The sequence below is a fragment of the Hypomesus transpacificus genome, chromosome 23 (assembly GCF_021917145.1).
Source record: "Hypomesus transpacificus isolate Combined female chromosome 23, fHypTra1, whole genome shotgun sequence".
Taxonomy (NCBI): Eukaryota; Metazoa; Chordata; class Actinopteri; order Osmeriformes; family Osmeridae; genus Hypomesus; species Hypomesus transpacificus.
This window is the reverse complement of record NC_061082.1, coordinates 12,567,437-12,590,701: the sequence shown is the minus strand read 5'-3', so window position 1 is coordinate 12,590,701 and position 23,265 is coordinate 12,567,437. Positions and strand designations below refer to the sequence as shown.

The 23,265-nt window shown below is 47.1% G+C and overlaps 1 protein-coding gene across 1 annotated transcript; it reads right to left on the bottom strand.

Annotated features, from left to right (window-relative positions):
- Nucleotides 1-2,634: 2,634 nt before the first annotated feature.
- sik1 (salt-inducible kinase 1) lies at nucleotides 2,635-21,336 on the bottom strand. The gene is made up of 15 exons (XM_047046436.1): nucleotides 20,945-21,336; nucleotides 13,693-14,305; nucleotides 12,937-13,135; nucleotides 12,664-12,780; nucleotides 9,518-9,581; nucleotides 9,034-9,195; nucleotides 8,391-8,515; nucleotides 8,099-8,222; nucleotides 7,677-7,897; nucleotides 7,143-7,292; nucleotides 6,925-7,035; nucleotides 6,475-6,700; nucleotides 6,113-6,364; nucleotides 5,801-5,996; nucleotides 2,635-5,700 (listed from the first exon to the last, which is right to left on the bottom strand). The coding sequence occupies exons 3-15, from the start codon at nucleotides 13,087-13,089 to the stop codon at nucleotides 5,193-5,195; spliced, it is 2,409 nt and encodes an 802-aa protein (XP_046902392.1). The 5' UTR covers nucleotides 13,090-13,135; nucleotides 13,693-14,305; nucleotides 20,945-21,336; the 3' UTR covers nucleotides 2,635-5,192.
- Between the last annotated feature and the right edge of the window lie 1,929 nt (nucleotides 21,337-23,265).

The following is a 23,265-nucleotide window of genomic DNA, read 5'->3' as shown; positions in this document are numbered from 1 at the left end:
ACAGATGACCCAGTGAGTGTGTGTGTGTGTGTGAGGAGGACACTCTTTTGCTTTCTTTCTTTCTGTCTCTCTTGCCTCTCACGCTGTCACTCTCTGTCTCTCTCTCTCTGTCTCTCTCTCTCTGTCTCTCTCTCTCTCTCTCTGTCTCTCTCTCTCTCTCTCTCTCTCTCTCTCTCTCTCTCTCTCTCTCTCTCTCTCTCTCTCTCTCTCTCTCTCTCTCTCTCTCTCTCTCTCTCTCTCTCTCTCTCTCTGGATTAGTCAGCTGAACATTGTTTGCCTCCTAAAGTCTGTCTGGACTGCAATCGTTCCAATCCTCTGGTATTCACACGAACTTTGACCCGATTAAGAGTAACAACTCATTATTCCTTTTTCTGTGGGTTTCTCACACACGCAAACGGAAAATCTAAGTTTGTCTCAATATGGGGGATGTGTAATGTTCTATTGCTTTGGATTTCTTTGCATTTCACTGGGAAACTCTGGACAAACCTATCTCACCTATCCCCCCCATCTGCCTTCCCTGTGAGAACAGAGTTACTTATTCAGAGCACTCTGAATGTTTCATGATAAGTTGTGTCTGGAATCTAGTTTGAAAACATGTATTTTGGGAGGACAGGTCCATCTAAGTGCTATTCACACTGAAATGCACCGACGTGAGGTCCTATATCCCAGAGGCTACTGCAGCAGGGTTCATCTGACCTTCTGCCAGGGATTCTAGGGACTTTCCAGATAATGCTCTCTCATTACATTCTTTGTTTAACTCTTGACTGTGTCTCTCTCTTAAACTGACTTCGGAGGTTTCTCATTCTCCCTCCTACTCTTTATGACCTTGTCTGACATCTTTTATGTGTTTATTTGATCTGAGTAGGCTCATCCTATCTGCACTGGTTGACCTGGACAGAATGATCTCAGCTCAGCTTACACACATGGGACACACCGTGTTCCCACAAAAACGACAAACAGATCTCACATCCAACTCTCTTAGACACTGAGGGTATATCACACATGTACATGCAAATACACATACACACACACATACCTACACACACACGTGTTTTGGGGATAGGAGAATTCAGAGCATGGTTGTGTGTACAGCTGGCTAGAGCTTGTGATTAATGTGTTTGTGACAGCCTTAACTGTACTGCATATGTAACGGGTGTGAACCTGTGAAACTCACTCCTCAGGTATGTAATGGGCTACTCGCGTCAAAGAATAGCTAGCTTTTCTTTGGCGTAGCTGTCAGTGGTCGCGCTTGGCAAGTCAGAGGTTGTGCGTTCGAGCCCAGCGAGTGTCGAACGACGCCTTGTAGTAACGGAGCGTGGCCACGTCCGTTGCATACCGTCACACATAGTATTGCTCTGTCTTTCTGTCTATTTTCTTACCATTCCCTTGCTTACCTCTCTCTTTGTCTCTATCAGAACTCAGGCCAATGTCAACACAAGCAGTACCTACCCTAGCACATTTGGCGCACTAGGCCCGATTAATCCCCCCCCCCCCCCCCCCCCACCCCCCGGGAGCAAATCGGGGTGCCGCCCCCCCCAACCACAACACGGACATATGCCGCGGCGCGCCCTTTGCTGGTGGTGCGGGAGGGTTAATTGATGGATGCACTTCGGAAAATGCCGCCCCCCTCTTCATGCCTATGCCTATGTCGCCTATAGGAAGGACCGGCCCTGAACACAAGGAACATTATCCTGGGGCCTGTTCCATAAAGCTAGTTTACCAAAGAAGACTGGCTTAGGTCTGGGAAAGCTCCACTAAACTACATATAAAAGGTTTTATTATTTCATCATTTAAATAGTTAAAGCAAACATGTTTGTTTTCTTGACTATACCATAGTAAATAACACCTGCATCTAAACACACATGCATCAGTGTTAGTCAGTTTATAAAGGATTTGTTGAAAATCTTTACACCAGCCAGAACTATAGAGTGAATATATAAGTGAAGTATGTAATGAATCATAGTGTGTTGTAGTGAGGGTAGATGAGGGCATGGCGCTGCTATTGTGTCTCCATCCATCCCACACCTTCATCCCTGTCATCGATCTAACGCCTGTCCTAACCCCTCCCTCTCTCCATCATGGCTAAAACACTTCAGGGTCACTAGGTTTATTACGTCATCAAATTGCGTCATAGCGTCATCTTAGCAGGCAGTAGTCATCCGCATGCATCAGCAGCAGGTGTGGTGGGACAGAGATATTTTGGTCCTCTCCAATCAACCCAGACCCAGATCAAGGGACTAACAAAGAATATTCTTGATTAGAAGCTCTTTGTTGGGCAGAGCCCGTTTTGTGTTTAGCGTTGTCGTTCTTGGTTTTCCTTGCCCTTGTGTTTCTCTGCCTGATTGCCTTCACCTGCATCTTGTTAGGTTGTTTCAGTTTGCTCGTTAGTGTGATTCCTTTCACCTGTGTCTTGTTGGGGTTTTGTATTTAAGTGCCTGTTTTGTGTTCGTTCCTTGTTGGAATGTAAGTGTCCCTGCTGGGTTCTCGTTTACCAAATGCAGTCCTTGCTATTGAAATCCTGTTTCCTTTGCATATGGGTCCATCCCCTACCAACTCATCCCTGACAGTTGTCATCCCTCTCTACGAACACAAATCATGGCATTGTCTCTGAATGGACTCAAGGGATGCAAAAAGTTTGAGAAGTGAATTTTATTCAAATAAATAGCCACATAAATAAACCTTTTCTCCATACTTAACATTCATACAAACACACATATAGTCAAGTAGCAAATCAGAAGAACATAGTATTTACTATTATTCAAAAATGTTTACTAGGATATCTTCAACAACTTTGTTAGTGTTTCAAAAGCTCACTAGTTCAGTCTAATGACCTCGGAAAATTTGAACCTACCAAGTAAACAAATCTCAAACATAACAAAATAAAGTGCAACACTTGCTCTTTTCTCAATACAGCAAGTTCAACCTAAGTGAAAAAAATGCTTAGTGAGTCTGTTCTCTTTATGTGATGACCAATGGATAATGTCCAAAGCCTCATTCTAATCTAAGTTTGTTCAGATAAAGGCACAAGCATTGGTGGTGCAAATGCAATCAAATCAAACAAAAACAAAAAACTGTTTGAAACACTGCTCATCTCAAGAAACAAATCGTAAAAAAAAAAACATTTTACACTAGGCATTCCCAAACATTTTCCCTCGATCCAGCATGTTGTTCATAGAGAGACCACTTCACAGATATGCAAGAGTTTAACTAAGTACTGGTGCACAGCCATCATCATACAGGACACACAGCTGAATATATTGTCTTGAAATATCGACCCAACACACATATGATGGCAGACATCCAGCTATTGCTACCATTCTACCAATTGATTTCAAGAAAAGTCACATTTCAGCTAAAATAGTATTGCTACAAGTTGTTGTTCTCTTATATTCTTAAATTCATTTCTTTATATAGAAAAATACAAAAACAACATATAGGCTAAAGCCGTGGTCTAGGAGGCCAACCTACCATCAGTTGACTCAGCAGACAGCAGTAGCATTAGCTATTAGCATTAGCATCTGGTGGCAGAAGTAGAATCTCAAAGTAGAATCTCTCAGCAGGAGCAGAGAAGACAAAAGTGACAAGTGTTTATAGCCAGCAAGCTGTGCTGAGCCCAAAGGAGCTCAAAGAGAGAAGCCTCAGCATGTCTTTCTCTGATCTGTGTCGGATTCTTCTTCTGCTATTACTACATGGAAACCACTCAGGACACAAAGGCAATTGAGTTGTGATGAGAAACAACGTATTTTCTCTCTAATACAAATTCATATTCATGTATTCTTGTTGAATAAAAACACAGATCTACTGTAGTACCTGCAATACTCTGCCCACACCTCTCCCTCTGAAGATATCAAACCATTGTACATTTAAACAGAAATGAACTCAAAAAAAGAAAGAAAACTACAAAACATGACCAGACAGGTGTACAAGCCTGGCCTCTCTACCTTTCTCCTTTCCTCTGCATTTCAATGTGAAATATTGCACTAGTCCCACAGTCTTTGTTCTGTGCACATGAAAACATTAAATCACATAATCATAAACTGTATCATGTGAAAAGAGAGACTTATTACACTTGTGGATTGTAGAGGAAGAAGTAATGCTTATATATGGACAACGTTTGCTAATGTTCCACATTTTCAGACATGAACTTAAGGAGGTAGAAATAAAACAGAAGCATTGAAAGCTTTGGTGATCTCCAACTGAAGGTCGGTTTTTGCGGTGAGAGTCATTAACGATGGGTTCAAGCCTACGCATTTGTGAGGCGCCAAAGGGCGCACACACAAACGCACAGTGCTGCTTGGACATGGCTGTACCTATGCTGTGCTTTAGTCATTCAGTATCCGCAGATAAAGATCAAGCAGCGGGACGTGAGCTACATTCTAACACATCACAGTTTGTCAAATCACAATCATGTACACTCACTGAAAGTTGGAAGCTTAGGATACTGCATGTTCAAAAGTCTGCTACAATGTCATATAACAAAGTCAATTCAAAGAAATAATATGGAAACACTATTGGACCAACAAAAAAAAGGACAACTTTGGTTTCTCTTACAGATTGAATCGTCAAAATCATCGTTGGGAAATGTGCAGACATGGAAATCCTTTAAAGTGACGTAAAATGTCATATTGAAGATCCTCTCATCTCTAAATTGAATGAGAAAACGAAACTACGAATGAAACATGATCTAGTCTTGGACTGGCAGGTGAATACCAGTTATTCAAGTGAATTGGTCCCTCCTCCTTGTAGCATGAGAGTGGAAGGAGGCTTTTCTCTGGGCAGTGAAGGGCACAGGGACCCCAAAGTCCATTATTGCTTCTCTCGGGGAGGGTGGGATCTGAAAAGGATCCTAGGCCTTGTCCAGGGTTTGGTTATTGATTATTCTTCAGCTTAGATGAGCAAACAAAAGCCTCACAGGTGGACGCGTGACAGTTTGGATGTTGTTCAAGAGACCGTTTGTTTTGAATCTCCTGTATTTGTCTCTGGCATTTTTCTTCACCTGTCCGTTCAGTACTCAGGTTTACAGAGTGGCTCCTCTCTGTTCAAACCAGAGAGCACTCTACCAGTGACCGGGTAATCAGACTCAATTGTTTTGCTAAAATGTTCCAAACTCACTCCGCTTGTCAGTGGTGACATCAAACTCATGTTTTTGTTTCTTCCTCTTCTGGAGGAAGGATAGAACCATTTCCACACCATCATTTCACCATCACACAGCTGCTGATTTGCTGTTTGTCACCCCGCCCCAGCTCCTGCATCTCATTCTCTGGGCTACTCATTGACCCCAGGTTCCACACACCCGGCCTAGGCATGAAGGGGACCTGGGCCTGGACTGGGACCTGGGGCTGGGGGTGAAGATGAGGCCGCTGGCTGATGTGCAGACGAGCCTCCAGGAGGCATGCGGCCGAAGCCACAGGAGAGAGGGAGGGGGAGCAGGAGGGGGAGCAGGAGGGGGATGAGACCCCCAGTGGGGTCTGCCAGAGGGTGTGATGGAATGCCATGGTGTTCTGGGAGGGGGTCAGAGGGGTGGGGGAAGGTTCTCCCTGCAGGAGGGAGGAGATGGGGGCGTCAAACAGGGTGGAGGCGGTGAAAATGGAGGTTGGGGGAGGGGAGGCGGGTTGCTGCTGGGGAAGGTAGATCAGGGGGTTCTGGGTAGGCCCGGTGTTAGCGGGCTGAGGTTGAGGCTGATGCTGGATCTGCAACATCCTGGAGAGAGAGACAGAGTACAACTGTTACTACAGAGACAACTGGTCTGTGTGTTTGTGCGCGTGCATGTGTTTGTGTGTGTGCTTGTGTGTGTGTGTACCTTTGCTGGTGCAGCACTTCCTCCAGCATGCTACGGTGCTCGCTAAGGGCTGGACCCAGGGACCCCCGGCTGCCACGGCTACAGACGACGGTCGGATGGCAAACCTGCCGCGCCAACCCCTTAATCTTGTTCAGTCCCAGAAGCCCTTTGGTGCGGGTATTCTTTCCTCTCAGCTGTTGGCGGAAGGCTTTAAGGCCTGGAAGGCAAAGGTTGCGTGCATTAGCCACACATGTTTATATATAGAGAGAGCGCAAACGGCACAAGAGAGATCGACTGAACATCTGTGTCATCCTAGACATGAGGGTGGCCTACCTTGCGTGAGGGAGGTGTCAGATGCCCTGCGTCCTTCCTGAAAGGTGGCTGCAGGCAGGGAGCCCCGGGTCTGGGGCAGAAGGTGTGAGGAGAGGGTCAGGAAGGCCCCAGAGGGGGCGAAGGAACCGGGGGTCCTTGCGGACCCCAGAAAGGCCGACAGCCCCCTGGGAGGGACCACCGGGGCGGGGCCGAGCGAGGAGGACTCCAGACAGCCGTCGGAGGAGGCGCCCTCTGAGGGGCTGACTTTGACGCCTGGCGAGGAAGAGGAGGGAGAAGGTTAACACGGGCGTGTGCCACGGGCGTGTGCCACGGGCATGTGCCCCGCGTGCGGGCGCGTGCGCGTGCCTCTCCGTTGTACTCACAAGGGGGGTGGCACTGGTGGATGTGGGCGGAGACCTCCGCCAGCGTGTGTCTGCGGGGGGCGGTGGTCGGGGGGAGCGGAGGGGTGGCGCTCTGTCTGGCTTCCTCCTCCTCCAGGTCTGTCGGACGAACCTCCTCGCTGATGCTGGTCTCCAGCAGGCTGTTGGGGGAGATGGAGCGACTCCAGAGCAGCCGGTTCAGACTGGCCTCCACAGGGAACACCACGCGCTGGAAACAGGGGGAGGAGCGCTACACGTTAGCCGCTGACAGATAGGAGACAGATAGAGGAGTGCCAACGGTTATAAAGCTAACTATTTCCTGTAAGAGTTACAGTACGTGCAAGCATAGTTCTATGTAGCTTCTATCAAGCTAACTGCTGGCATATCTACCCGTCATACGCGTACACAACAAGCGACGTATCTGTGGACGGATGGTTCCGTTTTTTTGCTCACCTGGAAGAGAGCACCCTGGTCACAATCCATCTCCGAATGAACCGGAGGAGTGCTCTTGGCTGGGAGAGGAAACCCTGTGGTTCTGAAGCTGTCAGAGGATTCCATAATGACCTGACAGACACAACAAAGGGGGCAGACATAAGAACAGATGCAAGACAGCCAGGCAAAAGAGCTCCAGGTGCAGGGGCGCGGGCATCCAAGCCAGCCATAGCTCTCACCTCTGGGGTGGTGGAGTCGGACGTGCTCCTGGGTCTCTGGCCCCAGGTTCCACACTGTCTGCTGAGCTGCTGGGCGCGATGCTCCCTGACTCGCTCCAGTAGAAGGTAGTAGATGGCTGAGAAGTGGTTGTAGCTGCTGCTCTGAAGAGACTGGATAGCGGAACAAAAGAAAGAGGCGGTTCGTTAAGATGACTTGACACACACCGACACACAAACAATGGTCTGCATCCTGTTCTCGGTCTAAGCTCCTTACAGGCTGCCATTGCTGCTCCACGCTCAGTGTCTCAGCTTTTAAAAGCAGATGCTAGTTATCGCTTTAATTCTTCTACACAAAAGGCTGCAAGCCACCTGGCACATAAGGGTTTATCTGTGGCGGCATAGAGATAGTATGTATTCTGATGACACACACACACACTGCATGTCCCCAGCATGTCCCCACTCGGCGCACATGATCAACAGCACATCAATCCAACCTCCCACTTTCTCCAACACTCCTTCCCCTCTCTCCCTCCCTCCATCCCTTCCTCCCCTCACCTCAATGGTCCTCTGACGGTCAATGCCCAGGGTGTTCATGATGTTGAGGACAGGTTGGCTGTAGTCCCCCAGATTGGAGTTGTAGTCGGTCAGGCTAAGGCTGACGGTGTGCTGGGGAGCTGCGGGGTCTGCCAGCATCCAGCGGTGCTGCTTGATCTGCGCCATGCTGATTCTCTTAGCTGGGTCCACAACCAGCATCTTCCGGATCAGGTTCTCACAGTCTGGACAAGGGAGGGGAGGAGAGGAGACTTCAGATCAACCACATTTGATGTGAATTCATTCCGTGAGATAAGAGTTACAGCAGGATAAACCCTGAAGTAGACAATGTTTCCGTTATTTGCCATCCTGTGTTATTTGCCAATCCGGGTTAGTTAGCTGTTGAGGTTCATTGATAGTAGGTTGCCTTGGCGATGCCGACCTACCTTGGGACATATAGAAGGGGATTCTGAAGCGTCCTTCCGTGACCCTCTGTCTGAGGGCTGGCAAGCTGGACCCATCGAATGGCAGGGTCCCGCACACCAGAACGTAGAGGACTACACCCAGGCTCTGCACAGGACCAGGAAGAACACACAGAGCAGAAGAACATTTAGATAGGCCATTTTACGTTTCCCCAAAATCATTTCGTTTACGTGAATCTATTTTGTAATGGGTTTCTTTGGTGGGCATTTCTTATTGGTATGTTGTTCTGTAGAGCGTGATGTGACGTCCACTTACCCAGATGTCGAGTTGAGGACCCTCATACTCCTTGCCCTCAAACACCTCTGGGGCAGCATAGGGGGGACTTCCACAGTATGTAGACAGGGGCTCGCCAGCATTGTAGAAATTCCCAAATCCAAAGTCTAGAGGGGAAAGAGGTGAAGGAGGGAGGGGATAAGGAGTTGGCTCGTTAACGTAACTCATGATTGTTTGCTTGGAACTTCTACTGAACCATGACTGCTGCCCTAGCCAGGAAAATCAAGGTTCTGTTCAACAGGGCGTGCTAGTGATGTAATCCTCTCCAAAGGAATGTAAGTAAAATGATCATATCTAAGCTGTAATCACCCTGAGCTTCAACAACAACTTTGTTTTACTGCTAGGAGACAGCTTTAAGATTTTGATATTTTGGTTCTTCTCGTTGCCAGGCATTACTGTGTCTGTTTTCAATGTATTAGTAGGAACTTTGTAAATAAGAGCTATTCACCTACGTTTTAGGATGGATGTTATGCTTAAATAGACACAGGTACAAGTGCTATTGGTGAAAACATATGTTCATGGTTTACTAAGACAGTAATATCTACCACCGCTTCCATGTTCTATATGTATGTAGGTTTAGTACTGTACATCTCTCTGTCTTCAGTCATGTCCAGGTCGTACGTACCGGCCAGCTTAATGTTCATGTTGGCATCCAGCAGCAGATTCTCAGTCTTCAGGTCTCTGTGAACTATGTGGTGTCGGTGGCAATAATCGACCGCTGTCAGGATCTGCCAAAACTTCCTCCTGGCCTCGTCCTCGCTTATACGGCCATTAGAGGTTAGGTAGTCTAAGAGAGAGAAAGAGAGAGAGAGGAACACAGGGGGGAGAGAATAGAAAAAATCATGTTAGGTTTCGATATTCACAGAAACTACAATGGGATGGGATGGTGCGGTGTGTGTGTGTGTGTGTGTGAGGCGTGGGGGGGGGATTAATAGATCAGGTGTCAGGGAGAACAGAGTGATGGTTTGCGTCAGAGGAGGATAATATTCCTGTCTGCTATAAATCCCAGGTGACAGACAGATTAAATATCGCTGTGACCCTTTTATTACATAAAACATACAGCGTCACACAAACAAAGGAGGAACAAAGGAGGTGAACATGAAACTCACCAAACATCTCTCCATTTTTGGCGTACTCTGTGACAATGTACAGCATGTCTTTGGTCTCCATGACCTGTAGGACACACAGAAAAGAAATAGGAGTTGGTTAGAAGAGAAGTGGGGCAGAAGCAGCCTGTGACGACGACAGGAGATTTGACTTTCGACTGAGAGACCTGGTTAAGTGGTCGAGCAGAGACAGAATTTGGCACTAGCCATCTCTCTCTATAGCTCTCTCTCCTCTCTCTCTCTCTCTCTCTCTCTCCCCGCTCTCTCTCTCTTTCCCTCTTCTGAATACACATCCCACAGTAACTGCTATCTCTCTCACATCTAAAAACACACACACACACAAATATGCAAATACACAAGCAGTGACTTTCCATGATATATTCAGTTGCATAAGAAAGCTGACAGGCACTTCCTGCATTGTCATTATTTATAGAATATGAACACATCCACACACACACACACACACACATCCACACACACACACACACACACACACACACACACACACACATCCAAACGTCTAAATCCCAGCATTAACTAGTGTTTCTAACCAGACAAAGCCTGTCACTAGACATATTTTTCATTTTTGGGAGGGGAACCCGTCGGACCTAATTTTAACAAGACTTTACATATATTTACACACACACACGCACACACACACACACACACAGCACACACACACAGCACACCCAACCTGAGGTGTGTGTATCAAAAACGCTATGAGCAGAATCAGTCATGAATCACCACCACCAACAAAGCAAGGGAAAAAAAAATGTATATCCCCATCCTGGAACAGTGGAAACCTTCCCACACTCAAAGGGCCTTAGGGGACCCATGGTGTTATACAACACATTAAAAAAAAACAGTTTGGGAAACAAACTGTAATCAATGAAACTCCTGTTTTTGCAAGCCTGCCTGTCATGACGAGAACTCCGCGTCAGAGGAATGAATGAATTGCATTACCAGAAGCCTTGCCTTTCTAACCTTCACTGTAGCACCTCTATTCTTTCTAAAGTGAACTGGAACGGGTCTCGTAAACAGACAGACATGGGGAAAGGAAGACCGACAGACAGACAGACAGACAGACAGACAGACAGACAGACAGACAGACAGACAGACAGACAGACAGACAGACAGACAGACAGGAAGGGAGAAAGGCCGATAGACTGAGAAAGAGGTGTGGATGTTGAGAGAGGGTCGGAGAGCACTTCAGGGAAATACAGAGGCAGTCTTTATCTGGGAGAGGGAGGCTGCTCTCTCAGCCTGGAGGTGAGGCTGACGTCAGGAGAGGCCCTAACACCCCAAAAGGGAGATAAAAAAGGAGAGAGAGACGAAGAGAGAGAGCGAGAGAGAGAGAGAGAGAGAGAGAGATAGAGAGAGAGAGAGAAAGAGAGAGAGAGAGAGAGAGAGAGAGAGAGAGAGAGAGAGAGAGGAGAGAGAGAGAGAGAGAGAGAGAGAGAGAGATCGAGGGAGGTGTGAGACTGATAGTGGCTTGGGAATGAGTGTGGAGGACAGTGGAAGTGAGAGGAACAAAAAGCATAGAGAGGTAGTTGTTCATGGTGACAGAAAGAAAGAGAGGTGGGGTGGCTGACGTGAATGTGATGCTCACCAGAGCTCCAAAGTGACATACTGTTCACCGAGGGCCAGTAAGGAAACGGAACGGAAAGAGCTTTTCATCACAAGGGTCAGGGGTCAATGACTGTCATCCCTCTTCCCTGTACTCCAGCGAACTTCCTGTCCTACAGGACCCGGGCCAACGGGACCGAGAAGACTGGGGAAACAGGGAGGACAGAGCCTGCAGATCACAAGGCTGCTGTTGCAGGCGGGTGGGGGCGGGGGGTGAGGGATGGGGGAAAGGAGTCCCTAAGGCGAGGGGGAAAAAACCTGCTCATCCCTTCGTCAAATGGGTCCCACCTGACTGGCCTCACCTCACACAGCCCAAGGACACGGGGAACGATTCGGGGATAGGCTTTGTGTCTGTGTTTTTCGAGACTGCAACAATGTAACAGAACGGTAATGTTATTACCTCGCTTTAACCACCTCTCTGTATTTCACCAGTGATAAATATCACTTATTCACTTGAAGCTACTCTTTCAGTGGCGAAATTGAATACAAAGATTCTGTTTACAGACATACAGTACGTGTATGTCTTTTTCATGTGTGTGTGTGTGTGCATCAGTGTTTTAACGTGACATTATCAGCATCAGTGCCACGGTGCCAGGGAAGCATACCTATGTGTGTGTGTTTGGTGTGTGTGTGGTTGTGTTTGTGTGTGTGTTTGTCTAAGGTAAAAAGCGGATTGCTGCTCCTAAATCTTGTGTGCGATTAGCTACTAGATCCATGCTTGGCAGTCTGACCTTCACATGAGGGAGAGACACATTTCACGAACGCTAACTGATCCTGACAGTCAGACATGTGAATCCCTAAGACCATGCTCTGCCCTCCTCCCCCTGATCAGCCAGCCCACTTTCGCTGCCCATCACATTTTCTATCTCGCTCTGCGACTCGTTAGTCCGTCGTTCTTTCAAATCTCTTCATAAACATGATCACTAACACATGCAGATGCAGTGTGTTCTTTCATGCACTCTCATTCCACTGGTGCACGCACACACACTCACACTCACACTCAAGCACACACATGCAAGCGGGCATGCACCTACGCTAACGGAGAAGGTCAATGGGGATTGAGCTAATACTCCTGTGCGGAATATATGTTTGCAATGTGTTTCTGGGAGTGATCCCTTCCATCAAGTAGACTACACACCAGTAAGATAAGAATACACACCAACCGTCACACCAACAGAAGGAACAAGATAGGCACCTGTGCGATCACAGTGCTGTGATATTGAAAAAAACGAAGCGTGTCCTCTCCTCGTCTATCTCTCTATCTTTCTGTCTTTCTATCTCTCTATCTTTCTGTCGGTCTATCTCTCTATCTTTCTGTCTTTCTATCTCTCTATCTTTCTATCTCTGCCCCAATTCTGCTCAGCTCCAGTGTCTCAGCAAACACATAGCAACACACCACAGCCAACCGCTCTCGTGTAGAATATCAGGCAGTGCCAGTCACACCTAAAATAACACACACGCATACGAGCACAAACACACCCTTGGTCAAATGTAGAACAGCAACATGAGGACACGGCACACACCTGGTACAGTTTGATGATGTGTGGGTGGTTGAGCAGCTTCATGATCTGAACTTCTCGGTAGATCTTTTCCAGGTTGGGAGGATTCAGCCTGGTCTTGTCTATGATCTTAATAGCCACCTGCAAGCACATAATAAACTCCTCAGTAAACGATGTGTATATATATTCCAATGTAATTGTGTTTTATATCTAAGGATATAATCTTTACAAAATGTAAAATTAGAATAGCTATGGATTTAGATTTCATTGATAGAGAAAAAGATTGTAATAAAATACCTGTGTCTTGGTGACTTTGTGCCTCGCCAGTTTCACCACAGCGAAGTTTCCTTTCCCTAACGTACGGATGATCTCATAGAAGCCGACCTGGAGAGGCCTTCCCTGGGCAGGGCTGGTCTGAGGAGCCGGGCAGCTCTCCGTCATGATCACCATGGCGCACAATCTGGTTGGCCTTGTATAGTCCAGAGAGCAGTTAATTCTGCAATATAAAATAAATACAGTGTGAGGCAGTTGTCTGACAGTAAAATGAATCAATTTTGCGTATCTAATATAGGCACATGTTTGTATTCGTGTGTTTTATTGTGCGGATTGCCTTGACATGCAAATAGCAAACCAAGTAAATACTATACAATTATGATAGTAAATTAACGCAATATTGGCATTTACAACACAGTTCACAACATGGTGGAGAAGAGAAACCTCGCAATGCAACATGTATGCTATGCGAAGCACGCTTTTTCAGCGAGTTAATGTATTATATTGTTGAAACGGAAATATTTGCGAAATACCCTTGTGTTTTAAATAATTGGGCAGTAGGTTTTTGTCTCAAGGCAGACAAAATTGACAACACAAAGACATAAACCATATGATTACCAAGGGCTTAAAAAGTGAAAGTTAGGTACATTAGTCAATTGAAAATTCGACTAAATACAATTTACCTAAATAGTCGAATAAGGAAAAATACTGTGTGCCACAAGATCAAAATACAAATATAATTGCAAGCCACCATTTCGAAGGACAGTTGAAGTTTCTTACCTTACTGAACGAATGCACACCACCTCCTTTGGCAGCTCAAATGTATTTCAAAAGCAATACAAGTCATTCCATACACATATTGTATTTGCTGCAGCACTAATAGAAGAAACCTTAACGACAAAAGTTTATGTATGCTCTTATATATATATAAATCTACACTTGTACAGTGAGTGCGAGCCGTATGAACAAGAACTATTTACAGTGTGACAGAGGGTCACATTAGCGGCTGCCGCACCAGTCTGCTGCGCGCTCCTCTGGAATGCAGAGGGCTAGAGTGCTTAGAGGGGAACTCCTCCTTTCGCACTGCCATAACAAATTGATACCTACCTCATTTACGTCACACGCGCGTCAGAGCTTCGAGCGGGCCGCAAGGCCGGGCTCGAGCGCAAGGCACAAGTTGCTGGGCAACGGTGCAGCTCAGAGAGCGGTGACGTAAGTGCTGATGGAGGGTTGCTTAGAGATGGGGATGGTGACGTCAGTCCTAGAGATGTGTCACCACGTGATGTTTCCTCACAAGCTGTTGTAGCGGAACTCGGCTCCTAGACGCACTGCCTGTGCCGCTTTGGGTATTTCAGTCGGTAAGACATCCTCGACTTTCAGGTGCCTTCCTTTACTTAGAAAAGAACGTCAAACGGAAAGTGAGTCCCCTTGGTTGTAGATTAGCATGACATGATTTTCATTAGTCAAAACGGATAGGTCACATAATTTATAGCATATATTTTTATATAACTGATTTCTTGCATTCTGCCATGCTTAAAACTGATGAATACATGTATGCATGATACTGATACTAAGTTTCTCTTCGTCATTTTCCTCACTGACCACAAGAACAGAGGGAGATAGGGAAGAAGAAAGGGACATGGGGAAGGAAAGAGGGTAGGAGAGGAGTTGAAGATTGGGTTTCGAAGTAATCCCATCATAAGATGAGCTATAAGAGATAAGAAAATGCAGGGATTGTACTGAAGGGGTATGTGTATGTGTGTGATTGCGTGAGTGTGTGTGTATCTATCTTCCTTTCTGAGAAAAAACGGCTTTGATCTCATGTCTCACATCCCAAAACGATACACAAGAAAACAAATGCCTAGATACACACACACATACATACACACACACGAACATGCAGACTTGTGAGCACGGATGCTAAATGTCTCATAATAAGCCCAGAAGCACTTCTGCCTGTGTGTGACAGTGGAGCTGGTGAATACATCCCAATAGGGTGGAGCAGGGTTCAATCTCAGAGCCATCCGTCACACAAAAGCCACAAGCAAGAACTTTCAACTTATTGACCATGACTTGACAGAACAGCATCAACTGGAGGACATGCTTTCATTTTTACAACATCAGTCAGGCCTCGTTTTTTTATTCGGTCGCATATCAAAATGACTCATCTGGTTGTCTGAACCTGCATCCCTCTCTCTGCTCCCCCACTGTCGGTCTGTCCTCACGTCTGATCGATGTGACTAGACAGCAGAGGCCTCTGTGGTTCATATTGATGCATGCTGTTGTTGATCTACATGCAGATCCTCCCTGTCTGTCAGCCTGTCGGTGATTCCGGTAATGCGGAATCATCCGGCACAACGTTGACAAAGGGTTGTAGAGTGGAAGTAGGACACGCAGTGGAGGAAGTGAGGGTTTCCCCTTGCTAACACTTCAGGCAACCAGAGCAGGATGCTGACAGTAACTGGGGGAGGGGAGGGGGGTATCCCATCATCCCTGCAAAGGTTATTAATGACAACAATGAGAGAGTGTGTGTGTGTGTGTGTGAGAGAGAGACAGAGAGAGAGAGAGAGAGAGAGAGAGAGAGAGAGAGAGAGAGAGAGCTGTATTCAACAGAAAACAACAAGCAGCAGTGGGAGTCTTCTGGGGTCGGGGGACTCAAGATTACGTCAAGGCTGATAAAGAATCAGACGGTGAGACTGACAGCCTGAGAGAGGAATGCAAACTGTACGCAAATCAATCTTTTCAAAAGGCCATGGAGCCTTTCAGTACCCACAGAACACAAACCACACCTCCTTATTTGTCTTGTCGCATTTGCTTTCCCTCTGCCTCTGTCTCTGTCTCTCTCTCTCTCTCTCTCTCTCTCTCTCTCTCTCTCTCTCTCTCTCTCTCTCTCTCTCTCTCTTCTGTCGCTCTCTCTCTTTCTCTAACCCCCCTTCACAGGTTCTATCCCTCTCTGTCTTATGCTCTCGTTGTTTTCATATACAAATGTGTCCCATTGCATGTGGTATCTGACTATTTTCTCATATTTGCAAACTGGGAAGTATCTTTGCATTCCCTCAGAACACACAGGAACGCATACACAAACATCCACCTCCCACACACGCTAGTGCCCAAACACACATACACAGCACACACATAATTGTGCACTGTGAGAGAACAGTGAAGTTGAAATGACTTCACTAGTAGGTATTTTAATGGTACACATCACATAATCCCAGCATTATAGTTCCAAACAAGAAAGGTGGATACATCTATTTTTGTCTTTCATACCCTCCATGCCCCCACTGCAAATCCGTCACACACAGTTTGTTCCATTTGTGTTGGAACAACAACAACAAAAACATCTCTTCATCATTCAAGTGTGATATCTCCTTTCCCCATTGCAGAGCAATCACCTGACTGATCCCAGAAACAGCATTACTCGGCTCACATCATTTCTTGAAAAGCTGATGCGTGGGCTGCAGAGTGTATATGTCAACATCCCCCTCTCTTTATCTCTCACACATACAAGTTCGATATATATATATACTGTATATATACGCTCTTCTTAAAAAACGATGACACAATTTTTGGGCCTTTTTTTGCTTTATTTATCTCGGAAGAGACATTCAGAGAGAGACAGGAGAGCAGGGAGAAAAAAAAGGGAAGGACATCCAAAACATGACCCAGACTGGAATTAAACCTGGGCCCTTAATGTGAGGCCTTAGCCTATGTGGCACCAATCTACCCACTGAGCCATCTAGGCGCCACCACAAATGTCCCACTTTGATGCTATCTATTAATGTTGACTGTAAACACAACCCCGCGAGCATTAGTCCTGTCTCCTATCTCCACATCCTGGTTCATGCAGGAATGCTACCCTCTAAAACGGGTCTGCCTCACTGTGACATCATCACCGACCCCTCTCCCCAGGTTATCATTGCAGACACCTCGATGTAAGTGGAATGCTGTTACAAATCACGCAATCACAGGTGACCTAGGAAAAGGAAGCTGACAGTAATCAACACAGAACAAGCGGACGTTATGCCGCATTCGAACCCCCGTCACCTCTCTCACCCCTCAATAAGGAAGTGAAACTCAATAAAAGACGGATTCAAATTCCTCTCCTGCCATGCGACACAACGTGGTAGGTTGGCCCTAAAGAGGGTGTCTGGTTTTCAGACTGCAGACGTAGACAGGGGGTGACCTCGGGGGTCATCTTGGGTTCCTGTCATGTCACCTCAGGTCACGTTGTGCTCCTGTTGTACAAAGGTCAGATGTCTAACCTCTGGTCAACCCAGGTGTGGACCATTCAGGTGACTCAAGGGCTATTTCAGGTGCCGTTTGGCTGCCTATAAACCTGGTTAAATCCATGGTAAACATGTCTGATCCGTGTTTGAATATGCAACATGTTTGCACATGAACCTTTGGAATTTGGAGAGGGAACAGTCAGTCTAGTCCCTTTGATAACACAATACCCCTACACCTGTCGCACGCAGGGACACACCCTCAAGTACGTGCACACACGTGAGGCGCGCGCACACACATAAACACACACATTTGTTCACACCCCAATCTCCACCAAGCAAGAGGAGTGTGTATTTCTGACTATGGTGGCAGAAACTCTCCCTTGTACTTGACCCCTCTCTCTCTCTCTCTCTCGCTCTCTCTCTCTCTCTCTCTCTCTCTCTCTCTCTCTCTCTCTCTCTCTCTCTCTCTCTCTCTCTCTCTCTCTCTCTCTCTCTCTCTCTCTCTCTCTCTCTCTCTCTCTCTCTCTCTCTCTCTCTCTCTCTCGCTCTCTCTCTCTCTCGCTCTCTCTCTCTCTCTCTCTCTCTCTCTCTCTCTCTCTCTCTCTCTCTGTATTTGACCCCAGTCCATCCATCTGCTCTCTTCCCAAGCTTTGCACTGTGCTTCAGACCCTTAAAAGCTCCTTTGTGTGAGTATGTTTACAACCATGTCATCCCAGACTGGACAGAGCCTCTTTTCTCTCTGTTAATTAGCTGCTCTCTCTCTGCTTGTTGACTTTGGCAGACTGCTGCCGTCCTCGTGAGCTTGTGCGTCAAGCCACCGTCCGCCCCCCCCCAACCCCCCCCACACACACACACATGCATGTACAAACATCCACACGCACACACACATGGACATTCACAACATTTGACATTTTACAATTGTATTTGGGTCCCTCAAGAACAGTTAAACACGCCCACACACACACATGTACATCCATACCCTACACTCCCCATATAATAAGCGGCCCTCACATACGTACACATACACAAAGATACACAGACAGGGCCGTACGCAGGGCCCAAAAAATACTGAGGTCATGAGTCAGAACTTCTAGACGGGTTCGGGAGCATGCTCCCCCGGAATTTTTTTAAATTACATTATTTAAATATGGCCATTTTCTCTTATTGAGTCTTAAGCAACAACAAAAACAGAAATACGAAAAAAAATACCGAGGACACGACCTCGGTGTCCTCAATGGTAGTTACGGCCCTGTACACAGAGACACCAGAGCCACAACACACAAACACATACACACCACACACATACACACCACACACATGCACACCACACACATACACACCACACACATACAGCACCCTATGATGGTGTTTCTGAGAAAAGGACTGCCAGTTCAGGTCACACTAATAAAGGGAAGTGAGTAAAGCAGAGTCCCTGCCTCATCAGTTCCCCTCTCTAACAACTCTTTGTGTGTATGTGTGTGCATCTGTATGTGCACGTCTGTGTCTGTGTGTCTGTGTGTGTTTTCATAGGCATGCACGTAATAAAGCAATTCAGTCTCCCCAAGACCAAGCAGTGGAGACACGTGGAGACATATTCAGATGGTGTAAAAGTGGTGAGGTCATCAAGTCTGAATCTCAAGACAGACAGCCCCAACTCATTGTTCTCTTTCTCTAGACCAATGTTTCTGCTCCCGAGCGTAAGGTTTGGATTCCAATCTGTCGTGCTAGGAAGCAAACTCCCCGCTGGTATTAGGGGTCTTCTGAGAGAGAAAAAGAGAGAGCGGGGGAGAGCGAGAGCGACAGAGACAGAGAGACAGAGACAGAGACAGAGAGACAGAGACAGAGAAACAGAGACAGAGACAGAGAGACAGAGACAGAGAGACAGAGACAGAGACAGAGAGACAGAGAGACAGAGACAGAGACAGAGACAGAGACAGAGACAGAGACAGAGACAGAGACAGAGACAGAGACAGAGACAGAGACAGAGAGACAGGGACAGAGAGACAGGGACAGAGAAACAGAGACAGAGAGACAGAGACAGAGAGACAGAGAGACAGAGACAGAGACAGAGATAGAGAGACAGAGACAGAGAGACAGAGAGACAGAGAGACAGAGAGACAGAGAAACAGAGACAGAGACAGAGACAGAGACAGAGACAGAGACAGAGACAGAGACAGAGACAGAGACAGAGACAGAGACAGAGACAGAGAGACAGAGAGACAGAGACAGAGACAGAGACAGAGACAGAGACAGAGAGACAGAGACAGAGAGACAGAGAGACAGAGAAACAGAGACAGAGACAGAGAGACAGGGACAGAAAGACAGGGACAGAGAAACAGAGACAGAGAGACAGAGACAGAGAGACAGAGAGACAGAGACAGAGACAGAGACAGAGACAGAGACAGAGACAGAGACAGAGACAGAGACAGAGAGACAGAGACAGAGACAGAGACAGAGAAACAGAGACAGAGACAGAGAGACAGAGAGACAGAGACAGAGACAGAGACAGAGACAGAGACAGAGACAGAGAGACAGAGACAGAGACAGAGACAGAGAGACAGAGAGAGAGAGAGAGAGACAGAGAGAGAGAGAGAGAGAGAGAGAGAGAGAGAGAGAGAGAGAGAGAGAGAGAGAGAGAGAGAGAGAGAGAGAGAGAGAAAGAAAGAAAGAAAGAAAAAAAAGGGAGAGAAAGGCCCTCAGGAAATACGTCTGCTTGCGTCATACCATAGAAGAGTCCATTTTCCCGGAGGTAAGGCACAGGAGAGACCAGAGCAGGAAGGAGAGGGGGGGATAAACACAATGAGAAGTGATTGGTAAGGAAGCACTGAAGTACTTAGTTTGAGAAAATGGGACAGGGACATGGTTGTGGGAGGAGGAGGACTGGGGAGGAGAGATATGAAGAGAGACGGAGCAGAAGGGTGGAAAGAGCGGGTGTAATAAGAGGGGGAATGAGAGAGAAGAAAGAAAGAGGTGAAGACAGATAGGGAAGAGAGTCGAGTCGGTATCCTCTCTGTGATATCATTCTCTCGAAATCTTGTACCTAGCATACAAATACATACAAAGACACACACACGTGCTCATGGTGAAAACAATGTGACACGTACGACAGCGGGACTGCAAAGGGACCGGAAAAACTGACGCACCAATCAGAGTCCTTCATGGCTGAGTGACAGAGCAGTGGCCAGGACGACCGACATTCACAAACACAGGGAAGATGGTTGTTTGACAAAGGCAAAGTCCTAATTTAGAAAGGTTTTATAGGATATTGAAAAAATCATCTGTGCGTTGTGGATCCTCTTGGCGTTTGGGGAAATGGAGCATCGCACTGATTTGAGTGGGCCCTGCACTTTTACACACCTTCTAACAGCAGGCCATTGTACTTGTACGTCTGGAACATCAGAAAACGTTCTTCCAGCTTGGTGACGCTGTAGGGTTGTGGGATGCACACACACACACACACACACACAGAGAAATACAGAGACACACACAGAGAGACACACTGCCACTCGCTGGTGGCAGTGAGGAGAGTGTGCATGCCAGACATATGCACCGAGTTATCAGGAAGACGTCACCGGGAGAGAAGCAGGCAGCTGGGTGACGCACAGAACTGCTCCTTCTTTTACCTGGTCTCTCTCTCTCTGTGCGTGTGTGTGCGTGTGTGTCTGTGTGTGCGTGTAGGCGCTGCATCACTGTTTGGTTTTGGTCCCTGAAGATAAGCAGAGACCGGGGGGGATAGGAAAGCACGTCCCTCTCTCCCACAGACCCTTCCTCCCATCCGTCCCTTCGCTCCACCACCGACATACCTTTTTCCCTCCTCTCCTCTCTGCTTCTCTCCTCCAGTCCTCTCCTCTCCTTCACCCCGTCTACCGCCTCAGTGAAATGTGCCGCCGGAGCTGATTCAGGCGGTCATGCAGTCAGACGTCCAGCTCCAGATGGAAAAAAAGTGGATGTTGGTATGCCAGCCGCCTCTCCCACACGCGTGGCTTGTCAGAGCTGGCGCCCTCTGCTTCCGCTGGGTGTAATTAGAGGGGGCCGCGCTGCTGGAGGGGCTGCAGAGCAGGTAATGATGGATCAGGTGAGGGGGTAAGGTGGTTAGGGTAGGTCTGCCTCCCGGTTGGACACCAGGTATAAATATCCCCTCCTCCCACACGAGCAGTCAGTCATTCTTCAAATGAACTTGAGATCCAAACGTAGGCCCTCCTACTTCCTGGTTTCATACGCAGCTTCATTAGCTCTTCCTGGAAGGCCGATACCTTCGCTTTGCTTCTCTTTTCTCTAATGATTTCCTTTGTACTCTTAGAGTGCATTTCTGTTGCTCTGTCTCTCATGATTGAGATGCAATTCTCCCCCACCCCACCCCTCCCCCCTCTCTTTCTCTGTTTCTCTCTCTATCACCGCCTCTCTTTCTCTCTGTCTCTCTGTTTCTCTTCTGGTGAAACTGGTCCGGAAACTATATGGGAAGTGATTTCACCAACTTGCATCAGAGACAGAGACTCCAGATACCTGAACGGGGCCTTGAATTGAATCAAATCGAAATTCGCTCTGTGTGTTTGTGTGCAAGTCTCACTATTCCAAACTTGAGAAACTTTCAGTTCCTCCTGGTAGGATAGATTCGTAGAAATGACAAGGGACCGGCTAGTAGAAATGACTGCATTCTCATCAGGGCTGTGGATCCCCTGACGAGAGGAGAGGTTGCGGAGGGCATTAGCTGGCTAGGGCTGTGGAGGCTGTGCTCACACAAGCAAACTGGGCAGTTGTATTCCATTTGCGTCAGACAGCAGTTGTGCTAAGCCGCCCTCCCCCACCCTGGCGCTGTGTGTGAGTGTGCGTGTTGATGAGTGTGTTTGTGTGTGTTCACCTTATGTGTGTAATGAGAGAATGATGTATTTCCAGCGCATGAAGGATTGAGGGTGAATGAATATGAGATGGGTGCACTTGGTCATAGTCATCGCAATATATCACATTGCATCCAGCCATACATTTGGAAAACACACACACATGCACACACACACAGACACCTGTATAAAGTCTATATAATCCATGTGACGTGATCTGCTTTAGTCCTGCGTCATTGTTAGTGCCTGTTGGTGTTTGCAGTGATCATGACAAGTGGAATCATGGGGGGTCTAAGACAAGCTTATGGGCGTAAGTATGATATCTGGTGTGTGTGTGTCTATGTCAGGGGTCTGAAAATTGCTATTCTGTCCCCCCACGCTTTATTAAGAAAATGAGCAACAGCCACATCCTCACTTATTAAAAACAGCTTTCCCACCCACATTTCAAAACAAGCCCACGTCCCCTGATAAAGTCGTTCTTTTTCCTTGAAAAGAAAGGAAATACAGTTCAAAGAGAGAGGGAGGAGGGGATCGTCTCTGACGTCAAAGGCGTGTAAGTAGTGGAGGTCGAAGCTGGAGCTCACAAAGGCAGCTGCAGTAAGCAGCGCTTATTATACCGTTTCAGACAGTCCGTGTGTGTGTGTGTGTGTGTGTACATGCGTGCGTCTGTGCGTGAGAGAGTGCGTACCGTCTGTGTGGGTGTGCGCATTGTACTTGCACTCGTGTGTGTGTGTTTGTATAAATGTGTGTGCGCATGCATGGGTTGGCATTTCTCATGTCGTCTGAGACATGTAGCGGGAATAAAGCACATATGACACGTTCCTGCACCGTTCCTGTACGTGACAGCCTTCATCCAGAACCCTAACCAAGCTTCTTTTATTTCTGACAGGGCACAAATACAGACGACATCGGATGTCACTGAGACAAATCATGACTTCAGTTACACAACTCTGTAGTCTGATGTTTCTCATGACCATGCATGCATACATTCATTCCCTCTCATTTATTTGGGCTTATCTCGCAGATGACCCTCTTATCTTAAGAACATGACCCTCTTATCTTAAGTGTCTATGTCTTAACATGTTGCCGTGGTGGGGGATGGGGATATGCAGGCAGGGTGCATGTGATTTGTGGAACAGAGAGTGAGAGAGAAAAAAAGGTGGTGCATTGGATTTGTACCCTGGTATGTCCCAGGTTAGTGAGATTTGGGGGCTCTGCTCCACGAGGGAACAATTAACTTCTCTGACATACAGCAATTAGAATGTGCCGAAAGTAGTTTTGTCCCTTCA

What these genes read in the sequence shown, in the direction of transcription:
- sik1 (XM_047046436.1), bottom strand. Translation starts at nt 13,089, where the DNA reads ATGGTGATCATGACGGAGAGCTGCCCGGCTCCTCAGACCAGCCCTGCC. An exon ending in ACAAAGTCACCAAGACACAG is followed by an intron (nt 12,781 to 12,936) that starts GTATTTTATTAC and finishes ATGTGCTTGCAG; the next exon opens with GTGGCTATTAAGATCATAGA. An exon ending in TGACACCTCCCTCACGCAAG is followed by an intron (nt 5,997 to 6,112) that starts GTAGGCCACCCT and finishes TTTGCCTTCCAG; the next exon opens with GCCTTAAAGCCTTCCGCCAA.